Below are 22,853 nucleotides of genomic sequence, written 5' to 3' on the forward strand. Positions count from 1 at the left end.
TTGTGGAATATTTTGTTTCTTCTCTTTCCCTTTTCAGGAACACTTCCAAATACCCGATAGTTGATGAGCCATTAGGTCAATGAGGAGGTGCTTCCTCACTGCATTTCTTGGCTGCTTCTAGAAGCCCAACTTCTGCTTAGTGTCTAAGAGGTCTTTGCTGTTACTTCCCCTCTGGTAACTTCATTTTTTCTTTCTCTGCATGGAGCTTTCTGAATGAGATTCTTCTCCATGGTCCTTGAGAAATTCAGATCCTGTACAAATTTGGCATCAATGAACTTCTGACCCACCAATCTTTTTCTTTCCAGTCTGATGCTTACCTCTTACCCTCTTTTTGTGCCAGCCTCTCATTTGATTTTTTCTTAGCTTTAGTTTATCTATCCTTACCATCTTTCCACTATGAAAGAAGCATTAGAAAAATGGTCACTTCAAGATAATTTTAAAGCTGCTGTCAGGCATGAACGGCGCTAATTTCAGGGGACAAGTGAGAATCTGAAATGCAGAGTCTTTCTTCCATCAGGAAAACAGAGAACACTGAAGGCAACAGAGCATCTCTGTAAAGACTTGCTGTACATTGTACAGTCTCAGCTTAAAGTTTTCAGATTTGTGTATCTTTTCTCTAGAACCAGTATGACTCATATGTGAAAAAACCACCATGCTTCAAACTAGGTGTTTATTGGTTTTATGCTACTGTCATGTCATTAACATATTTTTATTCCATCCAGGTCTCCTCTTGTTGTTTCTACACACATGAGGTAGCACCTCATGATTACTATTTGACTATGGTGCTCCTGTAGCTGGGTTTCCTGTTACACAACTCAACAGTCTGGTTTTTAACCAACAAATGCCACCTGCCAGGATGCAGTCCACAGCCATTTCCTTCTGCACTCATCAATTGGTTAATCTTTTTTTCTCAGCCAGAATACATTATTAGGGCTACCTATGCTGTATTCAGCTCTCTCTTTAGCCATTTGGTCTGAAATATTTGCATGTATAGACCTGCAAGTAAATTTATAGTAAGGTGTATTTTCAAAGCTGTGAAAAGAAGGCTATCATATGTATAGAACTATAGCTGTAAGAAGCTAAAAGAAGGCTATAACATACACATAATCTGAGGTGTACTGTGCCATTTTTACCACATAAATAAATGATTGAATTTGTCTTTCTTGTTTCATTTGCCTAATTTCATTATTTGTTTTTTTTACGGGTGTGTGTTGGTGCCCCCAGCAGGCTCTCAGAAAAACTAAATCTGTAACCCTGTGAACCAAACCTGATGAAAGAATTGTTTACTGTGTTGTGATGAATAGAATAGCTGCATTGAATGCATATGAAGCGTCCCAATGAATTACTATATAAATCTGTTGTCATGTACAAATGTGTCATGTATGATCTTTACCTCTAACAGACGATACTGCATTGTACAAGTAAATATGAAGCCCTGAATGCTTTCATTAGAGTACTCCTACGATGCTAATTACAATCCTGCCTTTAGAGTAGTGAAGAACACCTATGTAAACTGGACAGTCTTAGACTTACTGAATGTCACTGACTTTCATTGATTGTATTTATGAAATGATTACTTGCACTGAAATAATTTGCAGGTTTTATCTGAGTTCACTTTACAGAACTGGACTCATAGTTGTCTCTCTCCTTGACTGAAAGAATTTGCAAAAACTAGAATTCGCAGAAAATAATTAAAAGACTTGTTCCTTTATTCACTGTAGATTACAAGCCATTATTTCATGTAAGGTCTAATTAAATTACATGTCCCAGCTATATAGGACTCATTGACAAAACTTTTTAGAAGTGTTTATGTTATGGTATGGATAATATTTTACAGATCCCACTTCTACAAACAAGGAATCAGTGGGCCAGCTAAGGTTGCTCACTTCTATTTAAAAAAAACAAGCATTGGGAGCTAGAGAGGGAAGGCTATTGAAATCACCTATGAACCACAGGACAGGAATTTTATTTTCCAGGAGTCTAAGTACCATGTCCCTTTTTCACTTGAAAACCTCTTAATTCTAAGGAGAGGTGTGGTACTCACAAAAATAGAAGTCTCTACTGCTGAGAGGTTGTTTCATGAATTATCATGAAGGAGCTCAGGGGGACTGCAGTCAACTGATTTTATGCCACACATCTCATGAATAATACAAAAATAGAGATAAATAGAAGAATCTCGACATTGCATCAGAGCTTTGTTTTTCAAGTACCTATGCATCAATACAAAAACGTAATCGTAAAAAGAATTATAAATAGATATATTTGATTTCTGGAACTGATTTCTAGGAGAAATGGGGAACAGACTTTAGGAAGAATACATTTCCTATAGTGATTATGTAAGGTTAAAAATGAAATCTGTTTGAATTTATTATGGAAAGATGAATTATTATCAAAATAAGTGACCTAAGGAGGATCACCTTATACCCGTTACAAATGTTCTTGCTGAGCTATCGTCTATGAGAACATAGCAACCACAAGGATGTTTAATGGGGTACCTTGCTCCTAGGAATTCCCAGGCTTTCCCTTAGACTCTACACAGCAAAATGATGAAAACTAGTTATTTCCTAATAACAAATTATGATAGCCTAATGGCTTCAGTAGCAGCTGTAGCGAACTTAGAGGCAGACCATGAACTAGTGCTCTTCCTGCCCTATCTAGTGGAGAGAGCTGACACTAAGTTGTGAAGATAAAACTTGGCCCGAATAGTTAAAAACGTGTTCATCCGGCTCTGCAGCTAAAGAAAACCACCTTTCCTTTCAGCCTCTGATGAAAATTTATGATTGTTGAAATACAGCAAAGCTGGCAAGGAAGGATAAAGGAATAAGGAATTATACATATAGACAATAAGAATGTAATTTGCTTTTGTACCTTGGGTGAAAGAATGAGTGAATAATTACAATCCAATGATTAATTTCATTAGCCATGGTAAGTTAAGTATGTCCCAGAGCAAGTGAGACATTTGAGCTGAAAGTGCAGTGCGGATAAGGTACAGCGGAGTTTCTAAGTGCATGCTTTTGTGTTATAAATGAACACTTGTAGGGTCACGTCAGGCCCAGAGGCAGCACAGGTGCTTTGAGACAGTGGGGACCTGAAATAATGTACCTGTCAGGCCCTTTTGGATGTGTGGAGAGACAGCCTAGCACTCCATGAACCCTATTTCTATGACTAGGCATAAAGACAGACCTTCTTGACCATGTCTGTGATTCAGCCCAGCTGATCAGTTTGATTCGGGTCCGTTAAGAATCGCTGATATGTCTGCCCCGTACTCACAGAGTAAGGAGCATGATGGCAGGCTCTGTGGGTCTAGTGTGGCACTAAGTTCTACTGCCTCCTGAATGTTGTACCGAAAAGAGACATAGCACAGTCTGAGTCCCAGCCTGCCTTGTATCTTTGGCAACTGCAAAGTATTTTTCTGATATTTATAATCTTGAAATTCCGTATGTTGTCCTGACTTGTGCATACAAAGTTCTGTTTAAACCCAGTATGTTGATGTGTCTGTAGATCTAAACTCTAATAAATGAAAAGAACATTTATGTAAAGTATTGCATCTTCAAAGAACTATACTTCATCAGCTAATTAATCTTCACAATACTCTTGTGACTATGTTAGAATTTGTTGTTTATTTATTTCAATAGACTTCCATTTTCCTGTGAAATATGATTCTGAGATTCTGCCTTCCATTCTCAGCCTATCTACCTAGGTTTTGACATAACTGGGGAAGTGTATTAAATATAATATCCCTATTCATACCTTCTCCTGCTCATCTAGTTTTGTAAGACTGGAAGAATTCAACAAAAATCCTATGGATAAAACCCCTATTCAAAAGAAAGTCATTAAAGTAAAAATATGAAACCGTCATGTACCCATAATGCTGTCAACATTAATAATTTGAAGTGTATTTCTTACTGTGTGGTTTCTCTGAGTCTTTTTGGAATTAATCTCAGGATACGGTCTCAGATTTCAGGTGTGCAAATCAAATGACCATCTGTTCAAAATGCAGCTCCACAGAAAGGCTTTGATATTGGTCATCAAACAGAAAAAATGTTTATAGCACTTCTGTGCAACATGCTGCTAAGCCTGTGCCAAGTAATAATACAAAAGGTGATTGCTGCACTGTGTTTTCTTAATGAGAAACAGTATTACAGACTCATTGTAATTCATGCTATGAATCTGAGAGTATTTTATTTCAAGGAGTATAAACTCATACAATCCTCACGTGTTGGCCCTCACTATGATATGGACAATGCTTTTATTTTATGCTCATTAGGAAGGACAACTTCGTATAAGGATGGGTAAAATGATGCAAAATACAGCACTATATGTAGTGAATAAGCAATCCTTTACTGTTCAGAAAATCTGCATAACTAGTAAGGTATATATAAAATTGGACATATGCTGTTAAGTCCAGTTACCTCTTTTACTTTCAGGAATTTAGGAAACAGTTCTGGTCCTGCTGAACACAACAGCAAACTGCCAACTAATTTTAAAGATCCCAGAATCTGAACTTTATTGATTTACATAAACATCAGCTCAGCTGTGTTTTCCCCACCTTGCACCTGTGTTCATGCTATAACTTCTATATAGGACACAGTATGTTTTCTTTCCAGGCTATCTGAATCTCATTTGTATCTCTCTTGTTGTTGGCAACGCTGAGACCTTCTCCAGAATATCATGGTAGGGCTAGCATGAGAAGCTGAATGATGGGGGAAAGCTTTGCGGTGCCATGGAATTTCTGAATAAGGTGCTTTGAAGGGAACTGGGGAGTTGTCCTGAATTAGTGAGGAGAGGAGCAAGAAAGAGATAGACCAGGGAATGATGCAGGAAGTTAATTTGAGAAGGAAGTCCTTACTTGTTCTAAAAAGGCCTGTGCTGGGTTTAAGGATTAGCATTGGAAAGGAGAATCAATATGTTGCTTGTAGGCTTCATAGGACAGTTTTATTAATATATGCGTTGGTTTGAAGTTTGTACATCATCACATCTTTTGCAGCCCTCACAGCATACAAATTCCAAAAGAACTCATATGCAGGTTTCTTTGTCTTTATTCCACTATATCCCAATTACTTCTCTGAAGTCAGTAGGTGTTGTGTATGTACAAATGCTAACACATTTTGGTTCCTACAACTGTAACCACACAGAACGTGGCACTGCTGGATTCCGAACATGCATCATAGTTCTGTCAGTCTTGATTTAACTTCCAGGACTTATGATTGATACATCAGTTCAAACTATTGTTTGAGGTAGAATTTCTGTGCTCACTCACTTATGCTAGTTAATTTGCCTTCCATATAGCAACACAAAACACACTTAAAATCAGCTTAAGTGAAAACTTGACATTCCTCTCGCAAGAGGGAATCTCAAATGTTTTAAAGCTGCTGGAGCTGGCCATATCTTACCCTGTATCCCTGTTGTATTTTAGGGACAAAGGATTGTAGCCGATGTCTTGTGCTATCAATTAGATTCAGTACAGTGGGGCTGAACTGGAACAGTCCTGAGGCTGAGCAATACTTCAACAGACATAGGAATCAGGGGAGTACATTGGTGGCTGTAAGCCAGCTGTTTCCCCTAGGTAGTCTCTTGAACACAGATGGCCAGAACTGAGGACTGAGCTTCTGGGGTTTTGTGTGAGTTTGCTCTGAAATTAAATTGCTTTAGTTTGCTAGCCACTGTGATGCCAATGGGCAGATTATAGATTCTGTGTCCACTAATTCCTCACTATATCATAACTGCAATTTCATTAGTATGGAGTATTATACATATATATATGTATATATATGTATACTTATATATTATACATATACAGCATCCAAAACTGCTGTAGAAAATAGGGTAACCCCTACTGTTTAACAGTATTATTGCAGTTGCTTGAAACTTCTTAAAGTTCTTGATATAATTAGTGGTGTAAAGAGGTTTCCACAGTAGCCCTCTTTTATACCCTACTACTGTGTAACGCACACCTTAGTAAATATATTTAGTAATTTTTTTCAAGCTCTAAGAACTACCATTTGGTCTTTTGGTCCGAGTTTTTCATAGCAAGTTCCTGCTTCAGGGAATTAATTTTTTAATAGAAGATTTTAGCAAGAGCTCTTTGGCTGTATTTGAATAAAAAAGTGATGGAATAAGTATTTGTATTGGTAGGAACAAGCAAAGAAATAGTCAGGGTATGAAATTCAACATGATCTGCTTTATGTACCATAATGCAAACAACCATCTGGGCCCTCCACTTTCTGATACTTAGTCTTCCAGGCACAGGATAACTTGAAGGCTGGCTGATTTCTGGTTTTCTGTGGCTAAAGGGCTTCTGCATGGCCCTGTCACTCCTTCGTAAACTGTGGAAAGTTAAAAGGCCAGTTGATCTTATACCTCAGCTGGCAAATCTCCATTTCCCAGCAGCAATCTCCTTTGAAAGCAGCTGCCATCCCAAATTTTTGGCTGCATAATCAAGCCTCAGAAATCAGATTGTAAAAAGTCCCATTAGCCTTCAGTTCAACAGGGAGAAATTAAATTTGAAACGTTATTGTGGAGTTCCACAAATGCTGAAAAAGAAGGATGTGTTTCTGAAAAAGATATCTTCACACCACCAGTCATTTTAATGATGCATAATGCCTTATGTTTTCTCAGGTGAAACTTCACAAAAGGTGTAGTAGAAGGCATGTGTAGATATAGGTGAGACTGAGCATAAGTGCGTTTTTGGTCATTAACAATCCTGGGTCTCAAATATTTTTTGGGTCACCTCTTTTTCATAAAAGTGTGTAACTTAGAAAAGTAATGAAGAATGGGCACTATGAAGAACCAAGAGGAGATATGGTCCTTAAACTAATGAAGTGTGTTTCAGCATTTTCCTTCTAGCATATGCACTTACTCACAGGTGAATGGGCACTAGACCCCATTAACATGAGGCCAGTATTCTAAAATGATGTTTCCTAGGCTTGTTGTGTTCTGTATTCTTAAGAGTCACAGGATAATCTGCATTCTATTTGACTTGTCATGTGAGACACACATTGCTTATTTGGTACCTTTTACCTCTGGAGAACGTGCACTAAGCTGGGGTCCAGGATTTCTGATTTCTGTAGTCAGGAGCTCCTGATAATTCTGTGCAGTTTGGAGACCCTTTGGTTGACACAGGCTGATATCTGAACCAATTAAATATTTATTCCCTGCTTCCTAAGTTTCTCTGAGAAGTTTCGCTCATGTCTTAATCAGAAAGCTACATGACTACTCATAATCCAACCGCCAGAGGTATATTCTGGCTGTCTTGCTCCAATTACTCTGTAATTGAAACACTTCTGAAGGAAGTATGGCTATACCCAGGGTTCCTAGCCCACTCTGGGCCTACCTAGCTTGCACAATCCACAAAGTGTTAAACTCTTGTATAATGGTTACTCCACAAAAAGGTACGTCTCTGAGTGATGTCTGCTACAGGCAGGCATTTGAGCAATATCCCCTTTGTGCCTACAGGCACTGCATTTTCTGCATTGGTAACTGCAGAGGGCTGTCCCAGGGCGGGTAGGTTGCTTGGTCAAGGGCAGGTTCATGACCGCTGACAAAGGTTGTCACAAGTTGCATCCCAGGATAGCATTCCAAAGGTCTTGAGTTTTCAAGCTAAAGCTATTTTCTGCTAGCCATCTGCTTACCAAAGAAATAACCCTGCTTGCTGCCTTTTATGGAGGCCTACCCTGTCCTCTAGCAGTGGGGTCATTAAGCATTATATGGATGGAAGAGGTCTTGACAGGGGTGGCTTGACTGAACACTGAGCAGTTGCGGCACTGTGGTTTTGCTGACTAAGCTACACTGTTGCTATGTACAAAACTCCTGGTACTGGTAAGCGTATTGCTGTTTGTGTCAGTGAAACAGCCTGTGAGAAAAGATAAAGGCCTTCAGCTACGAGTCATTTCCAGGCTCCTTCTCAGGCCTGATGCCAGTTAAGAGGAAAGAGCATCTACTGCAGCTTAAACTGGGTTGACGGGAGAAAGGGCAGTAAGGGCTGCCTTGTGCAATTGCTCTGGAAGGAAAACTGAAATTATGTGGAAGAATGTGATGAATGTTTTATAATGTACGTACAAAATTAGCGAGCTTTATTGATTAATCTGTAATGTACATATTATATTATAAATCATTAATTTGAGAATTTAAAGTTTCTTACATTTGAAGCTCTTGTTCTGTTGGCTCCCAAACCCTCAGATATTGAAGAACGAACAGCATTGATTTTTCTCAGGTAGATTGATTGCTTAGATGCAAGAATATCTCTTTTTTTTCCCTCACGGACTATAGCAAAGGAAGATCTGGAGCTTTGATCTCACTGACTGGTAGCCTCTTCTATTCCTCTGGCATGAACTTTAATTTTTTTAAGGCAAAATGAAAGAATTGGCTTTTCTGGCATTCTCCTCTGCTATGCCAATTTCTTAGCTGTATCCCTTTAGCAAAAGGGATTTTTATATTTCCTTAGATTTTTCATCATACTGTTCAGTATCCTGATGTTAACATTTATTTCTGTTAAAGTGCTGAAGAAGCTGTGGCAGCAATAAGGCTGTTAAAAGGTAGATGTGAAATGTGAAGTTGCACATGTATGTGACAAAATTATGTTTGGCACAGCAAAAGAGATTAGAACAGAGGGCAGAGAAGGTAGCCCATGGAGGACTGTAAAAGGCACTGGCAAATTATCAGCATCTGAATTAATAATTTGTGTCTATCCATGCTGTAAAGCAGAGAGGAGTTATAAGCCTGAAGGAAGGCACAGTTTGAGTTTACTTTGCTATAATCTACAGGTAACCCCAAATATTGTGCTGAGATTTCTGTAGCTTCCTACCCTTCTCCCATGCTACTCAAGGCAGGTTGTGTCGATTGTAAGCTGAAGCTTATGGTTATAGACAGATTACTTCATGCTTGACAAACCTGGTGGCCTTCTATGACAAAGTGACTTGCCTGGTTGACATGGGGCGGGCAGTGGACATTGTCTACCTGGACTTCTCCAAGGCCTTTGATACGGTCCCCCATAGTCTCCTCCTGGAGAAATTAATGCGTTATGGCCTAGACAAGTGGTCTGCGCAGTGGGTGGGGAACTGGCTGACAGGCCGCACCCAAAGGGTGGTGGTAAATAGCTCTCTCTCAAACTGGCAACCTGTCACTAGTGGAGTCCCCCAGGGATCGATATTGGGCCCAGTGTTATTCAACATCATTATAATTGATCTGGATAACGGCATCAAGTGTAGCCTGATGAAGCTTGCAGATGACACCAAGTTGTGTGGAGACATAGGCACTCCAGAAGGGAGAGCTGCTCTGCAGGGAGATCTGGATAGGCTGGAAGAGTGGGCCAGCAAGAACGTTATGAAGTTCAACAAGGAGAAGTGTAAGGTCATGCACCTGGGAAAAACATAATCCAGGAGTGCAGCACAGACTGGGATCCACCTGGCTGGAGAGCAGCTCTGTGGAAGGGACCTGGGGGTCCTGGTGGACAGAAAGCTCAACATGAGCAAACAGTGTGCTGCTGCGGCCAAGAAGGCCAACAGGATGCTGGGTTGCATCAAAAAGGGCATCGCCAGCAGAGATAAAGAAGTCATCATCCCACTCTACTCAGCACTTGTCAGGGCACACCTGGAGTACTGTGTACAGTTCTGGTCCCCGCTATACAAAAAGGATGTGGACAAGCTGGAAGGGGTCCAGAGAAGGGCCACCAAGATGACCAGAGGACTGGGAAGCCTGCCATACGAGGATAGGCTGGGAGAGCTGGGCTTGTTCAGCCTTGAGAAAAGGAGGCTTAGAGGGGATCTCATCACCATGTACCAGTACTTAAGGGGCAGCTACAAAGAAGATGGAGACTCCCTTTTTACACGGAGTCCCATGGAGAGGACAAGGGGGAACAGACACAAGTTGCTCTTGGGGAGATTCCGATTGGACACCAGAGGGAAATTTTTCACACTGAGGACAGTCAATCATTGGAATAATCTCCCCAGGGAAGTGGTTGACTCGGCCATGTTGGACACCTTTAAGAGTCGTCTGGATAGGGTGCTGGGCCATCTTGTTTAGACTGTGCTCTTCCCAGAAAGGTTGGACTAGATGATCCCTGAGGTCCCTTCCAACCTGAGATTCTGTGATTTTGCGACTCTGTGATACTTAGGAAGATATGATCTAGATCCTGAAACATTTTGTAGAAAATATTTCACATAGAACTTTGCAAAATGGGGACACCTGCTGCTCTGCATTCCTTCCTCTGCTCATCACTTTTCAAATCATGTATGCAATAGCATCCTTAAAAAACCTGCATCTTGCAGGCCATGCTATCACAACAGAAGGGTGTATATGGTTTTAACTGTATACTAGACTTACCTTTCTCATGCTGTGTGTTGAGTTCCTTCCAACTGTTAAATCCTATCCACAGGCTGTACTGCCCAGCTCACTTTTCACCTACAGTAAACCAGATCCTTTTGGACACAGTTTAGTTTCATGGGTGATGACAGGATTGACAGCAGGCTGGAGGAAGGCTTCCAAAGAATTTCTGAAATGTGGACTGCACCTTACTGCCGCTCAGCTACTGTGGGTTTACTACTGGGGGGAGAGACACACAGCGCTCTGGAGAGCTGCTAAAATACTGCCGCGCTGCTTATAATTAAAACCCTTGTACTTCCACCCCCCCCGCCCCAAACCCAGTCAGGGACATCTCTGGTGGAGCAAGGGCTCCAGTATGCCGGGCTTAAGTGTGCGTACTGAGGAGCTCACGAAAGCCGGGGGAGGACGACCACCCCTCGCAGGAGGGGAGTAACTCCTTTCCGCCCCCTCCCTGGGCCGCTACCTGCCGGCTGCGGGGCGGCCGAGGCGGTGCCGGGTCACAGCCCAGCGGCGGGCCGAGGCGGGAGGGGACGGCAGGGAGGGAGGGCCGGCGTGGCGGGCGGCGGCCCCGCAGACCCGCACCCCGCGGCCTGCGGCGGGCAGGGCGGGCTGCCGCGGGGGCCTGGGCGAGCCCATCGCGCTGTGTGCGGAGGGAGGGTGGGAGGACGGACGGACGGACCGACCGGCGGGCGGGGGGAGCCGCCGCCAGCCGGGTGTGCGGCGACCTGATCGCTGTCCAACATGGTCGCCGCTCACACCTCCCATGCCTCATCCTCCGGCGAGTGGATCGCTTGCCTGGATAAAAGGTATCGGCATCTTCACAGGAGCAGCTGCGGAGGGATGCTGTGCGCGTTACCTGCCCCCTGCATGAGTGGATGCATGCATGCATGCATGCATGTATGTGTGCGTGTGTGCGTGTGTGTGTACTGGCACCCCGCAGCTCCCCCTCAGATCCTGCCTTACATAAGGAGCGTGCAGGTGGGAGGCAAAATGCCCGGAGGAAGCAGAGCCGGGGCAGCGGGGCAGGAGGAGGGCTCGAAATGCTCCTGGCAGCGGAGGGGACGGGCAGTCCCCGCTGGGACTGCCGCTCTCCGCCGGGGTCGGCTGCCCGGAAAATGCTGCACGTGGTGGAGGAGGGGGAGCTCCAGGGCGGGGAGGGGGCGCCGGGCCTTTGGGGCTGCCGGGCGGGGACGCGCCGTGCCCCACTCCGACCCCCGCCTCACCTCAGCATACCGCCTCTTGCCTCACCTTAGCACATGGCCCCGGCCTCGCCTCGCCCCAGCACACCGGCCCCCGCCGCGCCTCCCGGCCCCGCGCCTCACCTCGGCACGCCGCCCGCCCGCCCCCCCAGCGCACAGCCCCCGGCCCAGCCGCCTCAGAGGTCGGGCGGGAAAGGACAGACCCTCGCCTCAGAGCGCTCTGTGGCGCAAGCGGGTGCAGGGACTGTTGGCTGGGGGGAAGGGAGGGGAAATGTCCGCCCTTAAGAAGGCCGGCGGAGGCTTCCCTCAGCGGTGGCAGCCTCTCCTCCCCGCTGCGGCGTCCCGGGGGCCTGCGGTGGCCCCCCGGGCTGGCGGCGGCCTTTGCTGCGGGTCAGGTACAGGCCGGCAGCCAGCGCCGCGTGGGTGGGAGATACGGCTGGCTAAGGTGTGCTCACGGGCGGTGTGCTCACTTCTAAAAATACAGGCAAATTTTTTTTTTTTTTTTTCAAATCTTTGGAGTGCTTCCCCTGGGTGCTGCAGCAGAAAGTGAGTCTCGCAGTGTTGAGTTGCATGGTGGGTGGTTTGAACATCCTTTGCTGTATTCCTGCCTTCAGCGCTTACTGGATTAGTTCAGAAGCGAAGTAATTTGATTTCTGAACGCTCACTGTGTCTCCTGTAGTCTAGGAAAATAGTTAACAAAAATTTAGACTGTAAATACACTATACTGTTCAAATAAAGCTGTTAGAGAGAATTCACTTATGTGGCGTATAGCGGTTTCCTGAGCATCATTACCTAGCTTTTGACAGTTGATGCCGTTTGGGGCTGTGCTGTGGGGAGAACGATTTGTGCACACAGCAGGAACCTTCCTTTTCTCATAATTTCTATAATTTCCAGCTAACCTCCTAGTAAGGTTTTCCTTAACAGTCCAGGCAACAAACTGTAAGAAACTAATGAAACTTTTGGTCTGGACACCTACCACAAATACTGATCCACCTCTGTAACATGTCACTTAAAAGGAGAGTAACCTCTTATAGGTTAAATAATGTGTATAAATGATGAAAGTACTCTAAATGTAAATAGCAACAGAACTGGTGATGGTAACCTAGCCATATAAAAACCGAAGTGAAGCAGAGGGCCTGATTCTCCACTCTGTAAACATTGAGCAGATGTGAAGAAGCAGAGTAGGAGCCCCAGTGCTTTTAAGTAGGTGATCCTGTAATTTCCTAGGTTTCTTAAAGGCAATACCTTGTGAGATCTAAATGGTAAACCACAATTCAAGGGTTCATGCTTAATGAGGTGCATAGCCTTGGGGAGTGAATTATGTTTTTAGGAAACATGAGGCATTTCATATAGAAATCTCTCCACCATTATATGAAAATTAATATGCTGACCATTTTTATAATGTGAATTTCATTGGAGCTATTAAGATGAAACTTTTTCTTATCCTTTTGTTACTTGGAGTAAGCTAGTAGCGCCAGTTTGTTAAGTGGAAAGAATCAGTTCCAGGTGCCCTGAAGGATTAGGTATTATTATCCTTCTTTTCCAGAAGGCAATCTGGATATAGAACAAACCCAAGACATGAGAGATTGTAGTTTTTTTCCTGGTCTCTGTCATGCTTTGCTGTGTTATCATAGGAAATACACTTACGTGTTTTGTTCTGTTTTTCCACTTAAAAAATACAGTTAAAGCTATGTTGGAAAGGTACTTTAGGAATCTAAGTACTATTAGATAAAGCGTTTTAAAATAATTTATACACTGTGTTTCCAGAGTGTATTTCTTTTCTATAGATGATCTATCAGCGTACTCATATTAATTATTATGTAACATCTATGTATTTTAAGCCTTTAAAAAAATTCTTATAGCATTTTCTAACGTAGGTGTGGATTCTGTAAATATAGGATCATTGAAACAGTTCTCTGTAAGAGAATTTTGTTTTTATTAAACACTGTTTTTTTATTAAACACTAAAGATAGTTTTAGTATGTTTTAGTTAGTGAATATATTTATATTTTTAGGAGGAAGGCAGTTCTAAAACTGATATGCTTTAGAATTTTAGATGAGCCTCAGCAAAGACAATTAAAATGGCATGTAATAAGGATTATCCAACTTCATTCTTTAAAAAAAGAGAATTAAACTCTAAACGAAAATAACAAAATACATGAAGTACAGAAATGACGTATTTTGTATATATTCTTCATGTTTTTCCCCAAGTCACATATCAAACTAGAACTAGTAACATCTAAAATGAGAGCACATATGAAGATGAAGGACCACCAGAATGTTTCAGGACAAATGTTATTACTGTGTAGGGTATTGTGGGCTAGGGCCACCAGTGCTTTGACAATGCAGCTTCCATGTGTGGTTACTAACCAGAAAAGCCAACATAAAAATCCAATGCACAGGACAGTATTTATATATAAAGTCACAAGTGCAAAGGTAAGGAAAAGCAGCAACAGAAAAGGTTGGAATACTGTTTTATCAGGAATATTTCTGCAGGAGAGAGAGGAGATCAGCAGTGAGCAACTGTACATCCTGGTTGTACCTGCAGACATAAATAATTTTTGTGTTAAGGAAACCAGTCTTTTTATCTTTGAAGTAAATAGTTGCCTTACTACTGATTTCCTAGGGACCTGAAGCATACATACCGTCTTAGCGTTTTTCCATATGTCCGATCTGCACATAATGAAAAGAAGGTTGCTGATTTATGCAAGTGTATCTAATTAGCTTAGGAGCAATGCCTTCTCTACCCTTGTGGTTTCTTTCACACCAAAGGCTATCTAACCAGGAAATTTCCTTAGTGACATATCTTTACTGAATGGTAGACAAAGTATTTTTTACATAACTATTATTTCTCTAAACCTGATCACAGTTACGAATTCAGATAAGTGTTTTAACTGGATTCAGGTACAAACTTTTAAATGATATACAGTATTTACAACAGTCAGAGATCCCAGGATTTCATACCTGCCTATGGCATCTTGTGTTTTTCTCTCTATTAAAAGTAGCCTTCAGTGCCTTAGCAGGCTGGAGGAGCAGATCACAGGGCAAAGCATGTTAACTTTGCTAGCCTGTTGTGCTAAGAACGTTGTGATATTTCCTCAGCTATTTATTTAAATATGAATGGGCGTTTCAAAGAAATACTGTACATACTGAGCTTTTATATACTTGTCATCCTTGTTAGAGTTATGACTTGCATCATTTGCATCTGACAAACCCAGAATAACACATTAAGGATAATATCTCAGAGAAGTACCTTAAGCCAAGCTTCCATAGATTCGAGTGTAAATTCAGACTGAAGCAATGTAACAGCAACATTTTTGAATCAGGGTTTGTTTTTTAGTTCATTGTAACATATATTTGACATATAATTTACTTGTATATGCTTAGTAGTCAACAGGTCTTCTGTGAGTATACAGATAGGCTAGAATGAAGAACTGATATGCTGAAAGAATTTTGGTAAAAGAAACATGGAAAATGCTTGCCATCCTCTATAACCTATACTTATGTCAAAGGTAAAGGGATATAGATTTATAATCAGGCATTATTGTGAATATTTTAGAATTTCTTTACGATGCTATTTTATTTACTTTTAAAATATATTTTTATGTGATTGGTGAAACATACACTGACCTCTATATATTTTCAATTTCTACCCTTGCTTTTTATTTGTAACAAATCCATAGAAATAACACCACCCTTTTTCACATAGTTTGGATCTGAACAAAATCATGGACGTACACTGCAGCTTCTGTTGGCATGTGTGCTTGGTGTTTTCTCTCTGTATTTAGTATGTGGCTAAACTGCTGTATGCTTGGATCAAGTCTGCATGGGGATGTATCAGCAGAAGGCACTGGGATGTGGAAACTCAGAGACAGAGCAGTATAGACATAGCATAAGTGCTTTCTAGCATTCATGCAAAGGTGCAGTCTTCTGAGTGTGATGAATAATAACAAATTTATCTTTCCGCATCATGCAACTCATTTTCTAGTCCAGTGCAAAGGTGCAGTCTTTGATGAATAATAACAAAGTCCTTTTTCTTTCCATATCTCCTCAGAGAGACCAAACTAATTGTTAATATAGCTTGCTGTAAGCTTGTAGGTCTGTGCATTTTATTGAATATATGAATTCACAATAACTCATAGTGAGAGCAAGAGTTGCATTTTAAACAAATTCAAGCTGTTTTTTTCTCTGCTCACGGGCTTAGGCATTTCTAGTATCAGCTTCTATTTGTTACATGTGGTTGCAGTAAGATACACACTTGTTTTCTGGACAGGTATTAAGAGGAAGAAGAAGTGATTGCCCTAGCATTCATGTGGATAAACATTGTCATGGCCCACCAGAGCAAACTAGTATGTGCATATGCCTATTAGGACATGATATATTCAAATTTAGTCAGTAGTCTTGTGAAGTGGCTGCATGATTGGTATGGTACTTGTGCCACTGTGGGTTTTCTCTTTTACCAGATGAAACTGGAAACTTGTCTAAACTGTTATTGCCTGAGTTATTTCTGGCATGTTGTTAGGGTTTGATCTCTAAAATCCTGTATTCTGAGCAGATCAAATTTCTTTTATAACAAAAACTCATATTCTAGCAAAGGAATTCATTGAAATCATGCCCTCAAAGTCAGGTGGCCAGCAGATACTTTTCAAATAAAAGTATTTTTCTCATCCAGTGTGACATCTGTTTTTGTCTGCATCTTACAATTTGCTGCATTTAACAAGCTCATCGTTCTTATGATACTGCCTTTGTTCTGTTAGTTTTTTCTGCACTGTGTTTAGTGTGATCACTTACTGCTCCTGCTGCTTTATCAGTATCCTCAGTGAATGTTTCCTGAACTGACTTTACACTTCATCTTTGAATTCAGCAATTGTCAAAATGTATGTCAATGTAAATCTCTAGAAGTTATCTCATAGTTGCTGTAAGTTTTAAATTTTCATTAGCTGTAACAATGCAGATCCTAAATGGGCGAGGGTGCATTTAGCATAGTGTATTGGTGGATATCAGGGGCCAGAGTTTGAATCAAAGGATATAATCACTTGTGCATATTGTTCAATTACAGATTTCATTTGCAATGTATCTCAGAGTCTATCTTTATATTAAAGTGCTTTCAATGTCTATTATGAAGCTATGGTGCTGGTTAATGTGATTTCATCCAGATCTACTTCTGTCAAATGGAATTTTAACTGTCCTGAGCTCCAGTCCACGTTTATGAAAGTTGGAGGGTTTATTCAATAAGTTTTAGTCACACCTTGGTTGCAAAGCATGCACCATGCATAAAAATTTTAATAAATGAAAGGGGAAAACTTCCTTGCAATTTTATTTTTTTTCAGTTGAAGAATTTTGTCTTTTTAAAAATCATATGAAGGTGAATTTTTTTAAGATTTTGTATCCTATTATAGCTGTATTGTTCAGGTAGTGTATTTTTAACTTGAGATAAATCTTTATGAGTGTCATTACTTAATAAATACACCTTTTGCCATTCCTCTGTTTATACAGATCTAAAAAATGACCAATTAGAAGGATGTATAATTTGTAGAGCAGGGTATATAAAGAAAGGAAGCACACTTGATTGCTCTGTCTAATCCTCCAATAGTTTTTCAGTGCTTTGGCCAAACTGAGTTGAAGGCGCAAATATAATTGAGTAATATAATAATGAGATGATTGTGTTGGTAGGGGAGAGTCCCTCATAGCTGCATTCTTTTGGCCTTAACTGAGGAAGACAGAACTCAACTATTACAAATTCTTTTTGACTGCAGCAGACAGCCAGTCGGTCTGCATTTAACTGGCTGGTCAATCAGTAACTCTATAGATCAGGATTATCTACAGCGTTTCTTGTCCCTTGCATAGCAGGACATCAGAGATTATCACAGAGGTTCTGAGTGTAGATGACAGAGGTAATTTGCTGAAAAGTAAGCATCAGCAGTTTTACTTGCATTGCATTTTTTTTTAAACTCTGGAATGATTTGTATGTATAAGAATCCTAGGGGACAGGGTATAAATAAAATTTTATTTCCTTTGCATCAGAGGAAATGTGAAAACCAGAATCCCAAAGTCTTATAAAATGGAAATCAAAAGAAAAGAACAGTGATTTGATTGTTGTTTGAAAGCCTCATGATGAGGCTTTTCCCATGACAAAGGGAAGAAGAACTGAAATGTGAATGTTGAAAATATGGATTTGGTAATACTACTGTAACAAGAGCAAAGTGCCTCTTGAGGAGAGTTGATTGACTTATCTCTCCATGGAAGTAAACCCTTACCTGGACATTTCTTCAGATTAAAAGTAACTTCATTTATATCTAGCACTTAAATCTCTTGCCACAGGTCTGAGTGCTTTGATAGGTCACTGGTATCCCTCTCTTTAAACTTTCCTTTCTCAAAGAGGAATTAAAAGTCAAAGAGCCTTACAGCATTGCCTGGAGGAGTGAGGTGCTTCAGTGTTGGCCTGCTCTCACTAAGGGAAAATGGTATTTTGGTACTAGTACTCTGCATCCTACTGCTTTGCTTTTCTGCATGTCGGGAAAGGGTAGGAGAAAGTACAGGTAGCACAGAGGAATGGTCTGGTTTCAATGGCATTCCTTACTGTTCTCTCCTTGCTCATGTTTCAAAGCAGAATATTCTTTAACATACTATTAAAATTCACCAAATGGTCCATGGTGGTGGTTACTGGTACCTTCCAGCTCATAGAGTTTGCCTTTAGTTCTTTGAATAGATGCTTCAGTTTTAACCCAGAGATGAACTAGTTTCATTTGTCTATTATGTAGTGTGATACTACAGACAGCTTTGCGAGTGGAAGAAATACATCATATCTGCTCATCCTTCATGGGCTGTTCATTGCTGCCTGAAATGCATATTTCCCTTTTAAAGAGTTAAAAAGAGGAAAGGAAGGAAATGGACCTCAGTGTTTTCATTCAGTTAGAGCAGGGTTCAGATTTTTTAACATGTTATAGAAATAAACATTTAAAATTCTAGAGGCAGCTTGGCAAAGAAGTTAAAAACACATATCTTCTGTTTTTTCTTCTTCAAGTGTCAAACAAATTATGAGGAAGAACCTGAAAAAAAGGACATGTTTTATTAAAGAAGCAGATAGATCATGTTTTGTGTGAAAACATTACTGCCAGATAAGACTTCCTCTACTCTGAAGAGGCAAATTATAATGCAAATAAGGAGCTGGATAAAACGTTCAGTGGTCAAACAAACTAGAAAGGCCTGTAGGGTGGTGAAAATAAATTAAATACTCTTGCTTTTCATAATTTCCTAAAAATTTTGTAGCCCTGCTTTCCAACACTGGAAATGCCCACCTCACTTTGGCCACAGTGAAGTGGGATGTCAGTGCAGTACCCTGTTGAGATACAAATTTAGAGACAATCATATTAAATTGAAGATTGGAGGGGGGCATGTAGGAGTGTCACCCATGTATTATCCTTCATGGTAAGACATACTAAGCATGAAGTTTTCATTTCCAAATCAGCCATTCCTCCCACATGGCTTTGTCCTGGCATTTGCTATGGTCATGGCATGATACCTACTCAGTTATAGTTGCTGGGCCAGTTAGTCTTCTGGGCCTTTCTGGGCTTGTACCCTGTAGATAAAGGGTCTGGATGTATGGCAGCAGCTGCCCCATGAAGATACTGACAACTTGGAAAAAGGGGTAAGAAACTTTTTTTAAACAAAAAAGATGAAGACAAATGTAATACTTCCACAGTTTGTTTTACTTAAAATTTATTTTAAATTGGGTGAAGCAGCCTAGGTAGTGGGTGCTTCACTGGATAGAGCTATAGATTTTCTACAAGAAGGATTGTCTTGCCTTAAAATGCTTATGTTCTAGTTGATACCTCTACCAAACTGTTGAGAGCTGAAGAATTTTAATTGATTTAAGAGAGTTGTCCGTACTTTTAGATTCATCTATGGTCCTATTCCATACATTGAACTAGAGCTTTCAGAAAAAAGAGTACACTTAGGAAAGGACAGAAGCTTTAGTAGAAAATCCAGTTGCAGTTGAAGTCTCACTGAAATGCTTTTTTTTTAGCTTCTTATGCTCATGGATATCCAGTTATAACTCTGCAGCATCAGCAGTGAGGGGCCACCAAGTAGCATACCAGCATCAATGCCACAGAACACAACAGAACAGAACAGAAGGACATCCTCACCAGCACTAGTTTAGCAGAAGGGGGGCTAAGCTCAGTGAGATTGCTCTCTAGTGAACAGCACTGGTGATCACAGGGAAAGTTATGGAATGAATCCTCCTGGGAGCCATCACAAGTCAATTGAAGCACGTAATTGGGAAAAGCCAACATGGCTTCACTAAAGGCAGATCATGCTTGACAAACCTGGTGGCCTTCTACGACAAAGTGACTTGCCTTGTTGACATGGGGCGGGCAGTGGACATTGTCTACCTGGACTTCTCCAAGGCCTTTGATATGGTCCCCCATAGTCTCCTCCTGGAGAAATTAATGCGTTATGGCCTAGACAAGTGGTCTGCGCAGTGGGTGGGGAACTGGCTGACAGGCCGCACCCAAAGGGTGGTGGTAAATAGCTCTCTCTCAAACTGGCAACCTGTCACTAGTGGAGTCCCCCAGGGATCGATATTGGGCCCAGTGTTATTCAACATCATTATAATTGATCTGGATAACGGCATCAAGTGTAGCCTGATGAAGCTTGCAGATGACACCAAGTTGTGTGGAGACATAGGCACTCCAGAAGGGAGAGCTGCTCTGCAGGGAGATCTGGATAGGCTGGAAGAGTGGGCCAGCAAGAACGTTATGAAGTTCAACAAGGAGAAGTGTAAGGTCATGCACCTGGGAAAAACATAACCCAGGAGTGCAGCACAGACTGGGATCCACCTGGCTGGAGAGCAGCTCTATGGAAGGGACCTGGGGGTCCTGGTGGACAGAAAGCTCAACATGAGCAAACAGTGTGCTGCTGCGGCCAAGAAGGCCAACAGGATGCTGGGTTGCATCAAAAAGGGCATCGCCAGCAGAGATAAAGAAGTCATCATCCCACTCTACTCAGCACTTGTCAGGCCACACCTGGAGTACTGTGTACAGTTCTGGTCCCCGCTATACAAAAAGGATGTGGACAAGCTGGAAGGGGTCCAGAGAAGGGCCACCAAGATGATCAGAGGACTGGGAAGCCTGCCATACGAGGATAGGCTGGGAGAGCTGGGCTTGTTCAGCCTTGAGAAAAGGAGGCTTAGAGGGGATCTCATCACCATGTACCAGTACTTAAGGGGCAGCTACAAAGAAGATGGAGACTCCCTTTTTACACGGAGTCCCATGGAGAGGACAAGGGGGAATGGACACAAGTTGCTCTTGGGGAGATTCCGATTGGACACCAGAGGGAAATTTTTCACACTGAGGACAGTCAATCATTGGAATAATCTCCCCAGGGAAGTGGTTGACTCGGCCATGTTGGACACCTTTAAGAGTCGTCTGGATAGGGCACTGGGCCATCTTGTTTAGACTGTGCTCTTCCCAGAAAGGTTGGACTAGATGATCCCTGAGGTCCCTTCCAACCTGAGATTCTGTGATTCTGTTATTCTGTGACTTCAGGTGCTGTGATAGGGTCTCTGGAAAAGCCTTTCCAGAGGCTTTGGGAGCCATGTAGGGAGTGTAGGGAGATTCACTTCCTTGGGGTTGACATTTGCAGCCCATCTCCATGGTTTGGTTGGGAATGGTTCCTTTCTGGATTAATACTACTGCCTCCTACCAGTGTGACTAAGGTAACATTAAAGCTTGAATAATTCTCCATCTGCCATCAGTAGTACTTTTCTAATTAATAGGTTTAATCATTACTGTTCTAAGGAATATATTATAATGTTAACTGTTTGAATATTATTCCAAAGCTATGCTTTTAAAAAAGCCAAGTTTACAGCAATTTAGTAAGATAGCTGCAATGAGAACTCATTAATGTTAATTTAATGATGATGACAACAGCTACAATGATGATAATTTTATTTATAATTTATTGCTCTCAACAACTACTTGAAAGGAGGTTGTAGTGAGGTGGGTGTTGGTCTCTTTCCGCAAGTTACTAGTGATAGGACGAGAGGGAAGGGTCTCAAGCTGCATCAGGGAGGTTTAGATTGGATATTAGGAAAAATTTGTTCCCTGAAAGAGTGGTCAGGCATTGGAACAGGCTGCCTAGAGAGGTGGTGGAGTCACCATCCCTGGAGGTGTTCAAAAAACCTGTAGACACGGCACTTCAGGGCATAGTTTAGGAGACATGGTAGTGTTGGGTTGATGGTTGGTCTTAATGATCCTAGAGGTCTTTTCTTGATGATCCTAGAGGTCTTTTTGAACCTTAATGATTCTATGACTCTGATTAAAAGACACTTTGTAGAAAGTGGTCAAACTTTGCCTGAGTTTTGCAGGCATGTGGAAAAGCAGTTAATTGATGCCATGGTATTTTATTATCCTCATTATGCTCTCTCACTAAGTAAAACCATCCTTTTGAAACCAGTGTCATTGTTATAGATTATAAGCACTTAATAGAAATAAGTGTGAGTGCTACTTCTGTTACGGTTACACTGCAATCTGGAGTTTTTATGCAGGCAAAATTCCCTGTCCTCATAAGGACTAAGGACCACTGCAGCTTGGGACTCCTACTGTTAGTTAATTCCTTACTCCTAAACATTGAGGACACTTCCCAGGAGCTCTGATCAAATCCAAAGGGATTTTGTTGTCAGACAACTTGGATTCTAGTTCGTATTTGTGCTTATACACAATCTTAACCAAACAGCTACATCTTAAAATAGGTGTTTGGCTGTGTGTCTCATTTGAGAGAAATTAATAAGTTGTTATTCTGGGGTACAGTTAAGATTCTGTGCATGTTTCTGTGCTGGCTGCCTTTTTTTTTTTGGGGGGGGTAAAACACAGCTGGAGGAGAAGGTACCTTTTTAAAGACAGGTTAATGGTTAAATCATTCACTGAAAGCCTCTCACAAATTCTAGCTTCGTTTCCAAATGTGCAGGATCAAAGTGTGTGCCCTCCCAGTAAAAATACTTGTGGAAGTTTAGTTGCACACAGTAATACTAAACCCAGTATATTTTGAAGAAAGGGTACTGAAACAAACGGCTTGCAGTAATGAATTGTTAAGAAACATTGTAAGGAGTATAACAATCTTCAGATTACTACTATGTATATTAATTAGAAGTTTGGATTCCTCCTTTTCTTTAGAGCATGTCAGCGTGTCCCCCTTCAAATGGCCACTTCGTGTACTCCACGTGGAAGTAACTGCTGCTAATAAAAAGCGCTGTAGCTCATCTGCTTGCTAAACTAATCCACTAGGAGCACACAACTTTGATATCTAAATCAAACTCCCAATAAATATGGAGTTT

The 22,853-nt window shown here is 41.4% G+C and overlaps 1 protein-coding gene across 3 annotated transcripts in view; it reads left to right on the top strand.

Annotated features, from left to right (window-relative positions):
* The first annotated feature begins 10,907 nt into the window (after nt 1–10,907).
* RAPGEF4 (Rap guanine nucleotide exchange factor 4) overlaps nt 10,908–22,853 on the top strand; it is a 157,432-nt gene continuing 145,486 nt past the window's right edge. The window contains exon 1 of one of the 3 annotated variants that reach the window (XM_064451608.1): nt 10,908–11,126. In XM_064451608.1, the coding sequence (XP_064307678.1) occupies nt 11,062–11,126 (65 nt within the window). In that variant the 5' untranslated portion in view covers nt 10,908–11,061. The remainder of the gene's footprint in view (nt 11,127–22,853) is intronic. The other 2 variants (XM_064451607.1, XM_064451609.1) reach the window with 2 other exon arrangements.

The sequence above is a fragment of the Phalacrocorax carbo genome, chromosome 5 (genome assembly GCF_963921805.1).
Source record: "Phalacrocorax carbo chromosome 5, bPhaCar2.1, whole genome shotgun sequence".
Taxonomy (NCBI): Eukaryota; Metazoa; Chordata; class Aves; order Suliformes; family Phalacrocoracidae; genus Phalacrocorax; species Phalacrocorax carbo.